This window comes from Phaenicophaeus curvirostris, chromosome 20 (assembly GCF_032191515.1).
Source record: "Phaenicophaeus curvirostris isolate KB17595 chromosome 20, BPBGC_Pcur_1.0, whole genome shotgun sequence".
Classification (NCBI taxonomy): Eukaryota; Metazoa; Chordata; class Aves; order Cuculiformes; family Cuculidae; genus Phaenicophaeus; species Phaenicophaeus curvirostris.
This window is the reverse complement of record NC_091411.1, coordinates 4,530,490-4,550,632: the sequence shown is the minus strand read 5'-3', so window position 1 is coordinate 4,550,632 and position 20,143 is coordinate 4,530,490. Positions and strand designations below refer to the sequence as shown.

At 42.6% G+C, this 20,143-nt stretch overlaps 1 protein-coding gene across 1 annotated transcript in view; it reads right to left on the bottom strand.

The window, feature by feature from the left end:
- The window catches only part of PAPPA (pappalysin 1), a 187,598-nt gene that overhangs the window by 119,893 nt on the left and 47,562 nt on the right, over positions 1-20,143 (bottom strand). The window contains exons 3-5 of the mRNA XM_069873425.1: positions 13,156-13,301; positions 7,899-8,192; positions 3,737-3,929 (exon numbers count right to left, since the gene is read on the bottom strand). Of these exons, the coding sequence (XP_069729526.1) occupies positions 3,737-3,929; positions 7,899-8,192; positions 13,156-13,301 (633 nt within the window). The remainder of the gene's footprint in view (positions 1-3,736; positions 3,930-7,898; positions 8,193-13,155; positions 13,302-20,143) is intronic.

Genomic DNA, 20,143 nt, shown 5'->3' with positions numbered 1-20,143 from the left:
AAACTTTCCAGTGAGATTTAAGCAGACAACTATCAAGCCCAGCCATCTAGATCTGGGACACCACACTGACCAAAATATTTGCTTGCTAAGAATGAGATAGCATCAGATTCATGGAAATTAATGCAGTCACCTCAATGAAAACATGGAAGAGCAGATGCATTCAAAGTTTTCTGTCCAAGCAGAATTTGCTGCAGAGCCCTGTTACAATAACTGTTTACATCCTCCCTACGCATATTAAACAGGAGGCGCATGAATGGATGCTTAGAGACAGCAGATGAACGCATCTAATAGATGCAGTCAGGAAATGAATAGAGTTTTCTTTTTTTCACTTGTTTTCACTTGTTTTGTTAGCTCTATTATTATTTTTTTATTACGTATTATTATACGTGCATGCAACATTTTTCATGGTTCTTTTTTTAATGTGAGGATGAAGGATGGTAAATGTTCCAATGCTCTGTGTAGTAGCCACAAGAAGAAATGCTAGTTCTTGATATATTTGATTATTAGAGATGTTTAGAAGCTCAACCAGCTGCAGCAGTTTAGTGTCAAATACATCTTGGAAAATTTACGTGCAGGTAAATGACTCTCTAGGGCAATACAGCAGCCATCAACTGAACATGCTAACTATGTAAGGAGGGTCTGTCAGGGAGAAGATTTCACTTCTATGCACAGCTCATGTACCTACTCTTGCCAAAGTGTGAGGACACAGGACAAAAATTTACAAGACCTGTGGGTTAGCATTACTCTTTGTCCCCAAATCTGCATCTTTCATCATGTAATTCCTAGAACTCAGGCTCTAAAAGAAAAGCACCTAATACTGTGGCACCTGTGACAAAGTTGCACCTGAGCAGGGAAAAGGTACCTGGCCATTGCTTTCATGCTTCATCTCCCTGCAAGCCCAAACCTATCAGGACGTCACCCATAGATACAGCCAACCCAGAGTTACGTTTTTAAACAGAAGGCTAAATTTTCCCTTCCTGGCTTTCATTAAGCAGAGGTCACTGCCTAGGCACAGCTCTAGAGAATAAAAGGGACATAAAAAGAACTTGAGTTGCACCGAGCGTGCCTAAAGTAGCATTGTAATTTGGATGAGGAGTGAGCTTTTGAAGTGAAACTCTTCCTCTTGCCCGCTTAGAGCACTCTGAGCAGTCCTGGAGTGTGGAAGCAGGACCCAATTTTGCCTGAAACCAGAGTGGAGACGTACTCCAGGACCACACCTGATGTGCTCCAACTGCTAGAGCCCGGCTGAAACAAGACCCACTAAAAGCCCTTACAGTCTTGATGTCAGGTCTTCATTAACAACTGTTTTGCACTAGAGATCTACTTATATTGGGCCACAATACTTGCTAATGTAGCCAGAGCCATTCACCTTTTTAAGGCCCTTTAAAACTGTCAAAATAGCATGGAAGGGGCCTCTGTGCATTCGAAACCAGGCCCAAGGCACTCAGAAGTTGAGTATCAGTCTTCTGTTTTTAACATGAATAGTCCCATTGAAGTGAATGAGTTTATTCATTCAAGTAAAATTTGGGCCATGGTGTGCACTTTGTGTAAAAATATCTGCAAAGATTTACAGCATTCCCACACAGAGATAAGATTATACTTGGCCAATTTTACCTCCTACTTGTCTTGCACAGTGACCCAATTTTACAAATTGATACAGGCATGAATCTCTAACCGAGCAGTGCTGGACACATCAGTACAGTGGGTTCAGCATGTGAGCTGTTCCAGTATTAGTTAGTATAATACCACTATCATCCTCAATTTGATTAATATATCTGAAACTTGGGCAAGTTTTAGACAGGATCTCAGGTATATATAAAAAAATATATATTTATTTTACTAGATGATCTTTAATGTCCCTCCTAAGCCATTCTGTTCTAAGATTCTATATAATTCAGTGACTTTTTTAATGGTCACAGCAACATTTCTGTATCTGTTAGCACTGAAATGTCATTTTAACAAGGAATTGGACCCGAAGTATTTGAGGCTGTCTCTTTAAATCCTTTCAGTAATACTGAGTACACAGATTTGAAAACCCAAAGGACTTTCTTTTTCCAAGAAAATCACTATTTATTTAACATATGATAACTCTATTATGAAATTTTAGATTTAGCAGGCTATCCATGGTATGTCATTTAAGAAGTGACCAAGTAAGGGTTATTAAGAACATATTGATTGAGTTATAAGAAATATGTAATAAAGACATATTTGGTTACATGACAATTAACTTTGCATCAGTGTGTTTTAAGAGGCAGATGGTATTTATTTCACACATAATAGGTATCTTCTGAAATCTAAATTAAATTGGAGAAACTTAATTTACCTAAAAATGATTATGGGCTAAACAATTCTGAATTAATTTTCAGAATTTCACGTAAGTCCTTTTCGCACTTAGGGAATAGAAGGATTCAGTTGCAAAAATGCAATTAAAGCAAACATTGTTCAGAACATAAAACCTCTCTTTCTCAACCCCTAATATAATTTGATTGCCCGCCTTGTATTAATCTGCAATAAAGGCAGAAAATCTCACCTGAGCAGAAAATAACAGCTATCTGCCTACTTAAATAAAGTGCGAGCTGGCCACCGTGATGGCCATGGTGTCCTAGCAGTGCTGGAAGGAGTTTCATCCCCAATGAAATGAACCCTGAGGCAGTGCATTTCAAGGTGCTCTCACTGAACAGAGCAGCAGTGCTGAGACAGCTCTTTGGGTGCTAATACGGTTGTAAATTCGGCCTTCTGTGATACCTACTGCAACCGTCCTGAAGGACACATGAAGTTTGCTCTCTATAAAATAACAAAGCAAAAAGTGGAGAAGAAATGCAAACAGGGAAGGTGAGTTAACAGCAATGCGAGAAGGTCAGTCATTTAGGAGGCTCTCGCTAGGACTCCCATAGCTCCTGCAGTCCATCCAACTGCTGTGTAGGAGTATTTAGATGAACTACCTAGTTGCTCAGGTCAGCCTGGAGTAAGAGTTGCTCTGGCTATGAACTGCAATGTGGTGCAATCTTGCCCGAGTTCTGGATTCACATAATATTTCATAGAATCATAGAATAACCAGGTTGGAAAAGACCTACCGGATCATCGAGTCCAACCATTCCCATCAAACACTAAACCATGCCCCTCAGCACCTCTATCAGACATGAACACACACACATACTCTGGCCCAAATGCTCTACTCAGGATGTAGCATTTGCACAGTACTCAGGGTTTTAGGTCTTTGACTCTGCCTTACTTGACCCTACAGCTCAGGGAAGGAGGCAGCATTTGTCCCTCTCTTTGGCCCTGCCACCTCCCTGCCCTGTGAGACTCCACTGCCCATGAGCTCTGCATTGCCACAGGAGCAGAAACGATTAACCTTGTCCTTGCAAAAGAAAGATGCAAGAAGAGGGGAGAAACTTGTAGGCTGAGCTGAAGCTCACAGGTATTTGTGAGCAGCAATAACAGCAGGAACCACAGAGCCAGAATTGTTGATTGAAAATTCCTCCCATAACATATGGAAAAAGATTTGCCCTTTACATGGCAAATCAATGGCCCTCAGTTGAGTGCTACAGGCTGAGAAAGGAAGAGCAGAAAACAGATCGATAACCTCCTCAGTATGAACCAATTTAGGAAAGAGCCTTGATCCAGACTGAGCAGAGCACATGATAAAGCTGTGCTCTTGCAGTGAGGCGCCAGATTGTTCCCTTATTTCTTCCCTTTCCATTCAATTCAGTGCAAAAGAGCAGCGCATGATCACCTTTCAAAGAAGTGGCCATCAATGGGTGGAAACCACTCCAGGGTGACAGAGGTGGAGGTCCGAGCCACAATCTGGGGGGCAATCGCAACAGGAGCCGGTTTCTTCACCGGCTGCCAGCTCTGATAGACGAGGTCCAAGTAGCAGTGCATCCTGGCCACTTGGTTGGGCGTGAAGGAGTTGGTGCAGTCATCATCTGAAATTAAAACAGAAGGCACATCAGCCACGTGAAAGATAAGGTGGGAGAAAGAGAAGAATTACAACACTGAATGGCAGATTCTTGCAAGGGCTGGGATGGGTTCTCCCAGTATTCAATGGTCTGTGAACAAATTAGCACAGTGGTCACAGGTAGAGGCAGATGAAAGGAAACAGAAGTCAAAAAGGAAAAAGAACATCAATGAACGTTCTCTTCCTCTGGTCTGAGATACATACAAAGCACCCAGAGATCTTCCCAAGATGAAACAGAGACACTTGGAGGTTAAGAAACAAAAAGCCCCAGTGCAGCACCTTCTGGACAGAATTTGGGCTATCAGTGGACCTCTGGGCTTAAAAGAATTTCATGCCTAAAATAATATTTCTGAGAGAGCATAACAGGGCTAGTGCTGGTATGAAATAATTATAAAATTTAATAATTTTATTCTAATTTCTTAGAATAAAAGAACACAGAAATTATAAAATACATAATATTTTAAAGCTCCTAGATTTTCTACTGAACAAATAAAACTGCTCTGACAGATCAATTTAAAAAAAGCCTTTACAAACATTGATTAAAAATGTAAATTTTAGGTGCAGTTAAATAAGTTTATTTTTGTTAAAAAGCTCTCCATTTACCATTATGATTCTAACCCCTTTCTGATCTTAGAATCATAGAATCATAGAATAACCAGGTTGGAAGAGACCCACCGGATCATCGAGTCCAACCATTCCTATCACAAGCATTTTTGATATTTCAAATTTCTTTTTCATTCAAAATGGAGAAATCATTTTGCTGGCTAATTTCCCATAAATAACCATTTCTCATTCCATCTGCTTTTACCCAAACATGATTTGGCAACAAGAACACAACTAGTGCCCTCTGATCATTATACAACTTTACAACTGCAGTACTTCAGAGAAGTAGTAAATTACTATTTCTCTGTTGTGCAGACCACAGAAGGAACAAGTACGTTGTGTAAAGTCACTCAGAAAAGCTGTGCTGAAGAACTTGATGTTAGCACTTTGACCATTTTTCTGGTACTCTTCCCATCAGATGGAAAGCTCTTGAAAACACAGAGTGTTTCTTCTCATATGCCTGCAGAGTTCCCAGCCCAGTAAAACTCAGTCCCAGATGGGACCTCTGCACGCTGCCACGATACAAACAACAATGACAGTTTTGCACAGGTCAAGTAGTGTGCTTTTCTGGGAAGAGAGGGGTCACCAAAGGCTGCTCAGAGAGTTGCTTGCTTGCGTGTAAGTTGGCAGTTCAATATTGTAATAGCGTTACTCGATGTACTGATGTCTTCAAGTCCATGCCCTGTGGAACTCGAGAGGAACAAAAACATACGTTTCGTTCTACAGGGAAGTGTGAATTTGCTGGCTAATTTAAAACTTTACCCCATCTTCCCTGAGATGCAAGCAAAAGGAGACAGCTTCAGTAGGGATCCAGCTCAAATGACAGCCCCAAATGCACAACTACAGCAGCAAGGACACATCAGTTCACAAGTTCTCCTGTGTCTCTCCTAATTCCAGTGAGCAGTGAATCTCCCCTCATCAAACGTGCACAGCAGACAGACACCATCAGCTTGAAAATATCTACACATCCCTGTGGGTACGCAAGAAGCATCTTTAATATGACATCTCTGGATTTCCTCAATAATTATTGATGGGCTATCCCTGAGCATGCTGTAAAAGCCATAAATATTCTTCACAGAGCCCAGAAGGAGACAAAGGCCCTTAGTAGACATCATAAAGGAACAATAAAACATATAAAGGACAAAGCTGTGAGACAGTGGCACAGGAGAAAGGTGACCTGCATTCTCAATCTGTTTAAACATCAGCAACGGCTGTGTCCTGGGGGAGGGAGAAAGGTGCTTCACTTGATCACTTGACTTCAAGAAAGGCTCATAATCCTCCAATGAAGTAATAATTACAGAAATTCAAGAGACTTTCCTGGGATGATTATTCCTACAGAATTCAGAGGTGGAATTTCTGCTCATTTCATGAAGAGTCATCTAAACAAGTATCTTCATTTCATTTGGGAATACCATGGCTATTTGGACTTGTAAAAGTAATTTACAAGTCCAATTTCTCACAAATTTTCAATCTTCTCGACATTGTAACTTCTTATCTCAGGTAACCCTTTAAGTCAGTGCTTTTCTACAGAGCTGGGGGCAACGGGACAGATGGATGTTAGACGGAGACAGACAGACAACACATTATGATCAAGCTGTGTACGAGCAAAACATAAAGGAAAGAAAGGCAATGTTCAGAGCTGCATGACCTCAACCTAGGTGTTTCAAAGGTATTTCTACAGCAATTTGATATCCTGACATATTTTTATTCCACTGGCAACAACAGAAAAGCAAACAGATTCATGCATGAGCTCCAGAGATGCCTATCATGTTGCTTCACTTGATTTTTCGAGTTAAAAAAAAAAAAAAAGGTTTCTGCTCAGAACACCAACTTATATGTAGCTCCTAAAAGTAAACAGGTACCTCTGTGGTCTGTCTCTCTGTCTTATCTCTTGAGAGAACTGCCAAGGTAGGTTCTCTTTGGAAGGAGAGACCTCAGTGTTTGGAAACAAGCACGCTCCACCCCTGGTCACATACACACCAGCAGATTTAGTGAAGGGATATTGCACAGAAATGCACAGCGGGCTGAGGAACTGACTCAGTGTATATATGTTTGTCCCTGAAAACACCCTCTAAACAAATAGAAAAATAAAGAGAAAAATAAGCATCACTTCTAGCTCCTGCCACAATCGGCATAAAAGCATTCCTGCTGTAAATCATTTCAATCTGTGCCCCAGATGACATTAAACACTGCTTCTCTACAGTTTTATTACAGAATAAGCACTCCTATGACCTTTTGAGTGGGCAATCTATGTTTTCACCCAGAATCTAAAGGTGCCCTTCAGTGTCTGTAAGCATATTGGTCACCTCTAAAACATTGTTGATGCTGTCAACTCGATGTCACAGCCCTTCATCACAGCTAACCCTGTGACCCAAAATAAGAGGAAATACAAACCAGGGTATCCCTTGCTCTTTTGGGGGAATAACAGAGGATCCTTCAACTCCCCTTGAACTTCCAGGGATGCAGTAAGGACCCCATCCCATCCTCATCTGATGGGGAAGGATCACAGCCACTCATGCCTTCTTTGTGTTATGCTCTGTTGGCAAGAGTGCCACGAACCGGCGGCCCTGAGCAGCATAGCTGTGCCTACAAAAGCCCATAGTTACAACTGCAAAACCAGGCTTGTGCTTAAGCAGCTTGTTCCTCTTGGAGGAGTGTTTTTACTGCACTACTATGGAGCCTCTGTAGCTGCACCCCCAGCACAGCACACTTGGTCAGAAGGGCAATCCTGATCCAGGTACTATCCCAGTATTCAAATTCTAAAGATGATTCTTGTATGTGAATGATTCTACCTTAACCACAGTGACTCCAAATCAAACACTAGACATGGTATTTGAATGGATACCTGGAGGCATGAGCAGTGTCTCATTAGAAGTCTACCTGTCCCAAATTTATCCTACAGACTCAGTGGTATCAATATCCAACTGACATTCAATATCTCCTTGGGAAAGGGTAAACAATCTCGGAATTTGGGTTTTTCAAAGATGATCTCATAGATCAGGCATCCACATCCCGGGGAAATAGGGTGTCAAATTTGCTGCAGAGCCTTCAGAAGCTGTTTTCTTAATGCTTATCTCATGTTTTTCCCTCCCCCAAACCTTCTGCCTGGTCATCACATGAAACTATGCAAAGTTGGAGAAAACTGGAAAAAAGAACAGGAGAACCAGATGGGATTCCTGTGGCCATCAAGTCTGATCCCTCATCAAGCCTGGTTCTAGACAAATGGACAGACAAGCCCCACATGAAATGGACCATATAAATGAGCTATAATACTGCTATGCTTTGTTCCCACACAACCACAGACACAAAGAGCAAACCAAGGAAGCCCAAGTACCTGCATAACTCATGAAGTTACTGAACGGTGTGTTTAGGAAACTGTGAAAGCCGCACGTGTCATTGCCAGGTCCAGGATCTCCACACAGCTTGTGCTTGGGAGCAGGGTTGGTGTCACTGCAGAGGTCCCCAGTCTCAAAGGAGGGCTCCGTTTCCATGCATGGATCACTGCAGGAAAGGATCTCTGAGATTCCCCGGAAAACGTGGTAAAGCCCAAGGCTGTGCCCAATTTCATGGATCATTGTGTGTGTGTGGCCTGGGATTCCATAGAAGGAGGGGTTCAGCACAATGCCACCTGCAAGGGGAAAAGGGAAGAGCTTTGTTTGTCTTGTCTTCCTCAGAACAGCAAGAGAAAGGGCAAGGAAGATAATCCTAAGGGTAGATCTCTTGGCAGTTCACCAGATTCTCTGTGCTACAGAGAATCTACCAACTGCTTTTCACACAATCAGGCACATTACTTGCCCAGAGAAATTACACAGCAAGGTTTAATCTCACCTTTAATCTAGGGCACTAAGGATAAGGAATCATTGAACAAAGTCCAACACCCCAAAGCAAAACCACAGCGACAGTCTTTCCACTGAATTTGATCAGCCTGGTTGGTTTGTTAACTCAAAAAAAGAAATCCTACATTCAATTACTTCATACTATGGAATTTCATATCACGTATAGAATCATAGAATCATTTTGTTGGAAAAGACATATTTGAGATCACTGAGTCCAATCATACCTGTCCTCCACTAAACCATATCCCTGGACACCTCATCTACCCATCTTTTAGACAGCTCCAGGGATGGTGACTCCACCACCTCCCTGGGCAGCCTCTGCCAGTGCCCAAGAACCGTTTCAGTGAAGAAATTTTTCCTAATGTCCAGTCTGAACCTGCCCAGGTGCAATTTGAGGCCATTCCCTCTCATCCTGTTCCTTGTTACTTGGGAGATGAGACCAACACCCACCACACTACAACCTCCTTTCAGGTAGCTGTAGACAGTGATGAGGTGTCTCCTCAGTCTCCTTTTCTCTAGGCTATTTAGTGTGCTTAACTAGAACGATTCCATCCAGACAATACTTCTGGTACAAAACATATCTGGAACACTCTCTATGTTATTCCACTGAGTAAAGATACAATAGAAACTTATTAACTTCTGCGACACCCTAAAAAATGCAGTAGCTTGCACCAATATTTGCAACCTATAAGAAAAGAGATTACACCCAAGGCTGGAAGAGTTTTTGTGGAGTGTGCTCTGATCATACAGACAGATTTGAAGTAACTGTTGGAAACACACTCTGGTCACGGCACTCACACAAGCCTGGTTTGATCTGAACCGCACGGTCCACTAATGAATATGTATAAGTCTAATGTGTAAAAAAAACCAAAAAATCCTGGAATGTGATAATTCTAAAATAACTGCCTGGCTGCTAAATGTGTGCAAAGAACACCAATGGTGATTTTTTTGTTGTATGAATTATGTGATGTTTAGATAAGCAAGCAGTAAATTAGTGAGGCTTTACACTATACTGAATTAATCATAAGAATTGCATTTTTAGCTCAGCTAGATGTACCTTTGGATTTCTGAAATGCTTCATATTTTCTTTATTTAGCTTGTTGACCTCAACTTTTCCAAGCCTTTCATTTAAAACTGTTTGTGTATATTGCCTATCATGAGAACAGGAGATAGATAGCTTTGTAAAAGTTATAGTAGGAAAATAAATCTTGGATATGGTCCACTAATAATTTAGCGACAACGAGGAGAGAAAAGGTTTTGGCAGGAGGGACTTTATCAGTGACTGTAGCACAGGGAAGATGAGATTACTGTGTTCTGATGCACCATAGACTCTTCCTTCTCATCTTGCTGGAGACTTGGTTGAATTACTGGAAAATAAGTCCAAGAAGATCTTAAAATTCATCTAAATTCCACTCTCAAACAACACAGGACTAATTAGGTCTGTACCATCCCTCACACATATTGGCCTAACATCTTTTACAACCCCAGATGACACAACTGCCCCAGTAATCAGTATCAGCACTTGGTATCCTTAAGGCTGCGAGGATTTAACTCTCATCTAATATGAATTGATTTTTTGGCATTTTAACTTCATGACTTTCAGTCCTGCCTCACATGGATATGAAGAGCAGAAGATTCTCCTCCCCTTTCATCAACTTTTATGAGATTGTCATCATCTGCACTTCAGGGTCCCCCCCTTCACTCTGAATAACTGCAACTCCATTCAGCTTTTCCTTGTAGCTCAACCTTTATTCTAGACCTCCTTGACTGTTGTTCTCCTTTGGTTTTCTCGCTTGTCTCACGTTTTCCTTCAAGTACAGTGTCCAAACACAAGACAGCATTCCAGATGAAATGCTATTGATGCTGAAGAGAGAAGAAGGACTACTCTGGGTGTCTAGCAAGGACATAAATACATACATAGCAACAGGGAAAAGACTTCCCCTTTGTACACAGGCATGTGTGACTAAGTGCACACACTGGAGAGGAGTCACATTTGCATGTAGAAAGACATACACAGCACTAAAATTTGAACTAGAAATTGAAATACAGACACGCAAAAACCATACTGCACGATCATGCCTGTTGCACCATGTGCAGCATCTGCATATCCTTTTCATGGCACTGAACTGGTCCTTATGCTAATTCTCCCTAATTCCAATTAATTGTATACAGACCTACCAGTTTGTAGCCACTGTAGTTCCCATCTCCCTTGTATCCCTCTCTCCCCCTTTATACAATACATGCTCTGATGTCTCCAGTGCTTGGGCTTTACCCATGTGGAGCCACTTACACCCAGAGGCTTCCCTGGTGCATTTGTTTGTGGGGGTCTCTTTCCCAAAGATCATTCCAGAGCTTGTTTTCCAATGGCAGGAGTATCGGGGAAATTCCTCAGCAGGACATGCCTTCAAAATAAAGGCTGGGTAAATGGTTCTGGCATTGGACAGCCCTGAGGCAGCTGGAAAGGGAGATTTTATTTTTGTCTTCATTGAAAATTTATATTTTTCACAGCTGTCAAGAATCTAAATCAATTGCAGTTTTACAGAAAAGATAAACTCCCTCACCCAGGCAATCTCTATCCCAGCCTTTAGATCTGCACCACAGGACATATTTCATATTTTTTTATTAAGTACATATTGGATTTATAGAAGAGAGCAAAAAAGATTACAGATGAATTCTTACAGACCAAGCACAGGTCTGGGAGGGCTGTTATGACAGGAAATTATGATCATTATTTATTTATTTTTACTTTTTTTCCACTGCAAGTCAACTTTAAACTGTTGACTAATGCCTTTTTTTTCTCATGAGATCTTTCTTTGGTCAACGAATTCCGTCAATACACTGTAGGAGCTGAACTTAAATTGGTTTTGCTCAGGCATGATGTCGACAATTAGCTTAACGAAGTGACAGAAGAACTCATCAGGGCTTTGGACGAGCCCCAGCTCTCTTGCAGAAGGTTCTTCTTTGCGCTCTGGAGCTCTCTCCATGTTCTCCCATGGCAACACCAAGGGAAGCTGTGAAAACACTCATTTAGGGAAGGATCAGCTGTGTTGTAGCCTTATTTCCTTCCAGCAGTGGCATTAGGACTAATGTTTCCCACCAGCAACCCAGAATGTTGCACAATCAGAAGCAGACAGAGTTGCTTGGGCAGCCTGATCTCGTGGGATGTCCTTGCCCATGGCAGAGGGGGTGGAACTAGATGGCCTTTAAGGTCCCTTCCAACACAAATTATTTTATGATTCTACCTTGAGGCTAGTGTAGGAGTGATTGTGGTACTACAAAATGATAGAAGTCACAGCTGGTTGAGTGCTGGTTGAGCCTGGGGTTAAGAGCTTCCATTTTGCCAAAAGATTTTGCCATGGGGAATGCTCACTGGAAGGCATTTATAGAATCTTCTGGTTTGGGTGCTCCCAGCAGGACCCCATGGAGATGGGGCTGGAGGCAAGTCAGAGTGGAAGTGGCCGCACTTCCAGCCTAGCTCAGCAAGAGACTGGCTGTGTGTCAGTGCCAGACCTTGGGATGAGAAGCTTATTTACACTCCTACCAGAGCAGCTGCAGAGCAGGATGTAGTAGTAAAACACGTACTAACAGAAGCAGGGCAGCTAGCATCAACTGCTTGGTCTGACCATGGAGCCCCTCTCAGCTATGAAGACACATGACTATAAGGAGATATTAACTACTAGGTTTTGGGGTAATGCATTTTTTAACGTGGAAAAACCTCCCTGACTGATGGGTTTGGCTGTGGTTTGGCACTTAGAGTATGCTTTAGAAAAAAACACCAGACCAGCGCTACTTGTCTAGCCTTTACATTTGCCACATCGTTTCTGTTTCACCCCCTCCCAAACACAGGGTTGGGTAATATAAAAATTGGCTGAAACAGCCTTTCACAAAAACTGAACTTGGATGAAACTGGACTTCACTTTGAGCCTAGAAAGGTCTGGACAGCCTGGAGAAATGTCTGGAAAACTTGTGAGAATACCTACTCTCATAACATGACCAGATCAGGTTTGCAGCCCCAGGGCGCTTTGTGCAGTTAAGAGAAGTACATCCAGACTCAGTTGGTGCCTTCTGAACCTTCTGAGGTTCATCTAACTCTTTTCAAGGAACACAGGTCCAGTGGCACTGCAAGTGTCAGAGCAGTGAGTCATTTGGGAGGTTGTACAGCTTTTTTTCGAATCCCTGGGCTCCAGAAGCTGTATGCAGCAGCCTAGTTATGAAACACACAGGGCAATCTGCAGGGCAGTGAGTGAACTCTTTCCAGTTCCACTCAAATGAACATTAGAAATACAGTCTCTCAGCAGTTTGCTCTTTTGCGCATTGGTAGAAGAAAATAGCAACAAATCTTAACCATAATCTATGAGTACAATTAACTGAACACTTACTAAGTAGCGAAGTAGGGATCAGAACGTAACAGGTCAAGGTTAAAAATTCACCTCTGTCTTACATTCCCCACCTATCCCCCCAGTCTTCTTTGCAAAGTGCTCCCATGGAGTGAATGCCCTGTAAAGTAGCTTCACTTAAAAGGTGAAATACTTTCAGCTTGACATCATCTACAAATACCATAATATGCTTTGGGTTTATAACCTAATATTTTCCTGGTTGTGAGCCAGTATCTGGGAATCGTGAAATACTTTTTTTCCCCTGACTATATATTAGAGGCATGATAAGAAATCAGAACGGAGCTTAACGCATATTTGTCTTTCCTTTTTAGCGCTTCAAAAGAATGCTTTATAAAGAAGAAACATCTTTATCGCTCACCTAAATGCATCAAGGCTTCCTTGTCCCAGGGCCAAGTTGCCACTCCAGCCAGCTCTTCCTCAGAGGAATTGGCAAAGAAGATGTTGAGGTGCGTGGATCCATCTAGTTTGAGTATGTTCTTCAGTTCATTGACATCCAAGTATGCTCTGTAAAGAAAGAAAAGCATTATTTTGTCTAAACATGACACAAAAAGCAACAAAGTACTGAAGAAGTGCTGCAATCCAGGCAAAGATCTTACAATATCCTGCATATCAGTCACCTGAAATATTTTAATAACCCATTCCCAAACTTCAATTACTTTGAATTCATGTAGTGAATCTCATGTAAGGACTTTAGGCCAATGATTAACCAAGTCGACAAAAACCAAGGTAAAAAAAAAAGCTGTTCAAGTTCGTAAGAGAAATACAGGGATCAATTCATTATGAACGTAATTAACTATGTATTATGGTCAGTAAATCTTCTTATATCAGAGTTACCTTGCACGTATTCTCTACGCTATTTATTACTGTTACCTCCAATTTTCCTTCACAACAAGTTTCACATCTTCAGGCTGGTACAATAAGCAACAGCAGCTCATTAAGTTACTCCTTTAGCTCTAGTGGTGGTCACTCGTGCCGAGATATACGCAGTCTAAACTTGACACAGGTGGTTGTTTGGGAACTGCTATTTCCAGCAAGCAAAGCTGTGCCAAGAGATCTCCTTGCAAGACATCTCCACAGGACTAGCATCATGACATAAATTTCTAAGGCTCCTTAGGACCTTCCCCAAGATGAGCAATATTTATTCCTATTTCTTGGGTTGTCTGGAAGTTACAGAGCAATCTGATTCCAGGCAAGCAAAGCCAATCCCTTTAAGCACTCATTTGAAGGAGAAAACTTTGTCAACGCTGGGCTACAGGAGGAGCTACTTGCTAAAGTGTGAACCGTGATGCCACATGCGATTCCCCCTTCCTAAAATCCCCTTTTCTGCATGTGCATAGGGCTCACGCAGCTCTCACAAGCCTAACGCACTCACATTCAGTAAGTAGGTTTCCTTGCATACTTTGCAAGGCTTTCATTCCCAGAAGGGTGAAGAAAAAAATAGGGGAGTTGGCTTAGCATCAAGATCTTTCTGTCCTTCCCTGGAGGACTCCCCAATGGAAAACACATTCATATTTCCACAATAGCTTCCCCTGCCACTTGCTGAAGTCATTGCCTCTAAAATAGTTCATGGCTGGGTGTCCCCAGGCCCTCGCTGAGTCATGGAGGAAGACGTGCTCTTTGGGGACACCAATGAAGGGTATGTTTCCATTCCATACAGTGTTTATCTTTCAATCAAATGTCAATGACATTCTGAAGGACAGGTCAATACTGTGACCCTTTACACATTTCTCATGTCTCCACTGTTCCCAACACATCTATGGAAAATACACAGCTCTTTCCCTTAGCTCCTCAAGCTTGTTCTGCAAGTATCTGCACAACATTCTGAGGCTGTTCATAACCTATTTCCAAGATCATCTTTGTGTCTTGATAAACATCTTTTCCAAATGTAGGCTTATACTTCTACACGTCCATGAGCTATAGTTTGAAGTTACATATGAGAGCTAGCTTGTATTTCCAAATGAAAGCGTAAGTGCATCGGGGAATATGTGACAGAGGATGCGTGCATGCGAACGGGATGATGTGTATGTCTGCAGGTATGGCAGTGTTGGTAAAAAGCTGTGCACAAAAGCGTAAAGGAGAACATGGGAGTGATGTTATAGTTGATACATGAGAGAAAAGGACAGAAACAGAAGCATCATATACCTCTCAGTAGAAAAACGTTTGCATGTTTTATATCACAGTGTAAAGGAAAGGCCCACCATCTGTATTGAGACTGTGGCTGTTGACTCTGGATGCAGACACTTTATGGCCTATGCAAATCCCTGCAGGAGTAACTAGAATCAAACACCCCTCCAGAGATTACTGGGTTTATCCTCACTTTTCTCTTATAGCTTCAAATAATCTAAACTAATATTTCTTTATTGTCAGCTGTCTCTTTGCTTATTGTTTACACCATCCAATCCCCATTTATACTCTCAATGTAAGGCCACAATTGCATACAGGCTGAGCGTTTCAAGATCCAGGGCTGTTCTCTATGTAGATTATTACTGCAGACAACAGCCAGAGCAGACAGCATCTAACTAATTGGTCAATGATGTCAGTGCATCACCAAGACTGAACTCATGTCTTACGTAAATCCACTGTAATAAGTCAATCGGACTTGGTTTTGAAGTATTTCTCTGACCACTAATTCTCTGCTAGCAAACGAGTCCAGAGAAGAGCAACAAAGCTGGTGAAGGGGCTGGAGAACAGGTCTTATGAGGAGCAGCTAAGAGAGCTGGGGGTGTTTAGCCTGGAGGAGGCTGAGGGGTGACCTCATTGCTCTCTACAACTACCTGAAAGGAGGTTGTAGAGAGGAGGGAGCTGGGCTCTTCTTCCAAGTGACAGGGGACAGGACGAGAGGGAATGGCCTCAAGCTCCGCCAGGGGAGGTTTAGGCTAGACGTTAGGAAAAAATTCTTTACAGAAAGGGTCATTGGGCACTGGAACAGGCTGCCCAGGGAGGTGGTTGAGTCACCTTCCCTGGAGGTGTTTAAGGCACGGGTGGATGAGGTGCTGAGGGATATGGTTTAGTGTTTGATAGGAACGGTTGGACTCGATGATCCAGTGGGTCTCTTCCAACCTGGTTATTCTGTGATTCTGTGAATAGCCTGTGAATGAGCAGGTGTAAGGACAAAAAATGGTGTTTCAAATGGTGTAAGGACAAAACGTTAAGAGGAATTTTAGCAAATGGTCTGCACAGGCGTAGATGCAAACAGATCATGCTTGGGAGGAAGTAAATGCAGTCAGCAACCCCCAAAAGACAACCATGCTCTTCACTTAGCTCAGGCAAATCCCTTGTGTGTGAACAAGTACCTGCATGTACGTGCATGAACGGGTGTGTATGTCGGCAAGGGTTTGGATCACGTGCACACGCAAGGCAGCCTAGAGTAAGTATGCAAGCAACCAGTGCGTGTGTGTGTGTGTGTGTGTAAGAGATAAAAACATGAGCTGGAATTCCATCCTCTCCTTCCTCCCCATGTTTCTAATAACCTCCCATCCCTATCCATCATCACCACATTCCTACACTCAAGGAGCTATAAATTAACTACTTTTGCAGTTCATGTCCAACTACGTAGCTGCAGGCAATACACCCAACAGTTACCAGGTCAAAACAGTTTTCACTTCTTGTGTCGGACGAGGCTGACTCCCCACTGCTGCTGCAACTGCTTTGTTATCAGACCAGACTATCTGACCCAACGCAGTCTGTGAGCATTGCTTACACTTCTCAAGGTTATGTGGGTCTCCTGATAGAGGACATAATGTCTGTCACATGGGATTGTGCCAATGAGAGCCAAAGAGCCCGGCCTCTCCAGCCCTGCCAAATTCACATTTCAAAGACATGAGTGCAGTCCTGGAATGGGATCAAAGCCTTTCCAACTGTCATTAGAATATTTCCTTTATGCATCGCTCCGTGAGTGCCAGCAACATATTTCATAAAATTCATTGGCTCGAGATGGTACCTCCAATATAAACCTGAATGGGGGAACTGTCAGGGCAAGTCTATGTGGAAAACAAAACAAAGCCCAAAGCACAACAAAACACGTGTAATTCCTGTAATGGAAAAAACATACAATGCTGTGAGTGTGCCTTGCTCAAGAAAGCTTAATGACCCTATTAGTGCATCATAAAAGGTGTCCTTTGCTGGAATCTGTTTTAGACATAGAAATTCTATGGGCTGTTTAAGGCCATTTGGGACACCAAATCACTTTTCATCGACTTATTTGTCCAATGCACGGCTCTGGTTTGCCTTTTTCCTCCACTGCAGTGTAAATAGCCCCCTGAAACTGTACTGTGCATCAGCTTGCCCTTATCCAGTAAGCCCAGAACACAATCAGTAATGTGTATCCTATATGATACTCCGGTTTCAGTCTAATGGAGGTTTTAGCTCATCCAGCAGTGTCTCACGACCGCCCTGCCCAGCACGCAGCCTGCCCCATCAGTCACATGAGCCATTATCCCTGTGCCTGTCTCATCTGTCAAGACCATTTCCTGTCCATTTGGGCTGTGGCTTCTCCCTGGTCAGGGAGGTGAAACCCTCAACCAGCCAGCAGCCCCACCTGCCTGTTGGGGCCACTGCGAGGAGGTGCCCCCTGCTGACCCTCAGCTCCAACACCAAACCCAGCCACAAATCCCTGCCACTTAGCTACAAACACATTTGACACTGGCTTTTAAATTCGGTTGGTATCAGGTCTAATGGTGTTAAATCTGGCATTCGTGACTAGAGTTTAGTAGTTTTGCAACTGGCTTGGAAACTTGTCTCCACTTTCTTCCAGGTCAGAGAGTGGCTTCCCCACGTCTCCCTAACATGGCAGGGGTGCAGACTCTTGCAGTCATGGTTGTTTTTGTAAGGAACACGGAGCCATCCAGCCACCCTTATTTTCAGGAAATGTTTTCTACTGTTTGTCTCTGACTTATTCTCTATTTGACTTTGTTTTGGTTGTTTCCTCCAAAGATAAGTGTAGCATTGCACAAAGAAAACGAACTGGGTACTTAAGGGATTATTTACAAGACCCCACCCAATCACAGAGTAGGAACTTTGGTACCTGCTCACTATGGAACATGGTCTCCAACTGCCTGGTGAGTTTGCTAGGAACCAAAGGTACTACATTTCATCATTAAAAGAAAAAAAAAATCAAAAACAAACCAAGCCCAAACCAAAACCATCAGTATCATCTGAACTGGGAAATCAGACTCAAAAAGTCTCCATTTTATCTCTTGACATACAATGTCCTATGCTTTATCTAATGGGTTCAGCACATGGCAGGACCGAGTAAGACTGCTGGAACCATAGGGACCCAGTACATCACTCTCCTTCCCAAGACTCCTTGTTCCTGGTTTCATTTGGTGCTCTCAAAAGAGCGGGCAGCCCAGCTTAAATCCTGGTATACAATTTAGCAGGCAAAAAAGAAAGCTTTTCTGGACAGCCCAGGCAATATCTGTTGGCAGCCTATGACAGATCCAGGTGTGGTTCCCAAAATCTCAGAGGTGTTCCCTTAGTTCCTCCAGCTCTGATCTTGGCCTCAAGGTTGACACTAACTCATAAGAACAGTGAAGACCACAGCAGTCGTTACGCGGCTCTCACCATCTGTCCTATTTGTTCAAGCAACATGGGAGGGCCAAAGTTTCCGGGTATAGTATCTACCTAGAGATTTTCAATATCTGCAATGAACAGTAAGAGCAATTTTGAGATAAATTATGTTCTTCCTGAAGTAAATGGCAAGAGCTGTGACTTCAACAGCACTGAAAGCTGACCTTGAAACGGGGCCATTTGGCAGGCGCACACAATTGTAGTTTAGCATTTCCCCCTGTGATTTCTCAGTCTTGGGTGGTTAGACATGGAACTCACCTTTGGGAGACCCAGCGTTGATGCCAGGGCATGAGCTGCCTTTTGCCTTCTGTCATAGTCACAGAAAAACAATCCAGAGATCATCACTGCTAGCCCTCCATCCCAAAGCAAGGGTATCTTTATATGTCACCAAGTACATTTTTATCAAGGTCATACTTCAGACCACACACGACTAAGACTCTGCCACTGTCCCAGCAACCTGCAGCCCATGTTTCAATACCTTTACAGTCAGGAAGTTTTTCTGAAGGTCTCCCTGAATCTTTTTTTCTTCAACAGATGTGCCTGACTATACATGCCCTTCCCTACAGACGGGGAGATGATTCCCTTCTGCTTTCTTGAAACCATTACTTATGTGAAAGATTATTATATCTCCTGTAAACTATCTAATTTTTAGGCTAAAATCAGCTTATATCTTCAGCCTCTCCCTGCAGGTTATTTTTTAAGACCTCTGGTCAATTCTGAGGCTCTAATCTTCATTCTCTACATCTTTCTCAAAGGCAGGTCATCAAAAGAGGACACAGTCCTCAAGCTGAGAGCTTATCAGTGCCATTAACTGCTACATGCTTCCTGTCTATCACCTCCAACCTGACATAAAGTATACAGTAGAGATTTCAGACCTACAAATGTTTCTAACATATTTTCTTCTTTTTTTTTTTCTGCCTAAAGCGCTCCAGGCCTATCAAAAACATGAGCAAAAAAATGACAATCTTCAAACTCTCTTTAGCAGTGGACGTGCAATAAAATTTTTGCTTGACCTGCTGTTAAAGATCTGCTTTGGCTGGCAAATTTAATTTTGCTCCTCATTTCAGATGGATTGCCATAAATCATGTGAAGCAGGAAGCGTGCCTCATCTACATTTAGTTTAGTGTTAATTTAAGACACTGGTGTAAGTGTAGTAAAAGTCATGATAATTTATTGATAAAGGTATAAATCTTTCAGTAATTGGGACAGAGCCTGAAATAGAGCAGAGCCAGAATATTACAAAGTGAAAGGCTTCGGGTCCCAATTTAGATCCAGATCACTGTCTGTGTTCACACCGAAATCCAAATGTGTAAGTGTAATTCTGACCGCATCCAAACCAGGCAGTCACTAGGTCATGTCCACACGCATAAATTGCAAGCACTGTCAGCACATGTAGGCTTGGCAGCTTGTAAAGAATTTTGGTTTCTCTGCTGCAGCAAGATGTCCTCTACAGCCCCAAATCCCCCTGTTAGAAAACAGGAGGAATGTTTTAGGGAGGAGGAAAAAAGTAATGATATGGATCCAAGCAAATATACTTAGGGTAATTGTTTGGGGAGGGATTGTTTAAAAAAGCTCCAAGTAATTTTTCCACCATGAGAGTGGTGAGACACTGGAACAGGTTGCCCAGGGCAGTGGTGGCTGCCCCATCCCTGGAGATGTTCAAGGCCAGGTTGGATGGGCCTTGAGCAGCCTGATCCAGTGGGAGGTGTCCCTGCCCATGGCAGGGAGGTTGGAGTTAGATGACCTTTAAGGTCCCTTCCAACCCAAACTATTCTTTG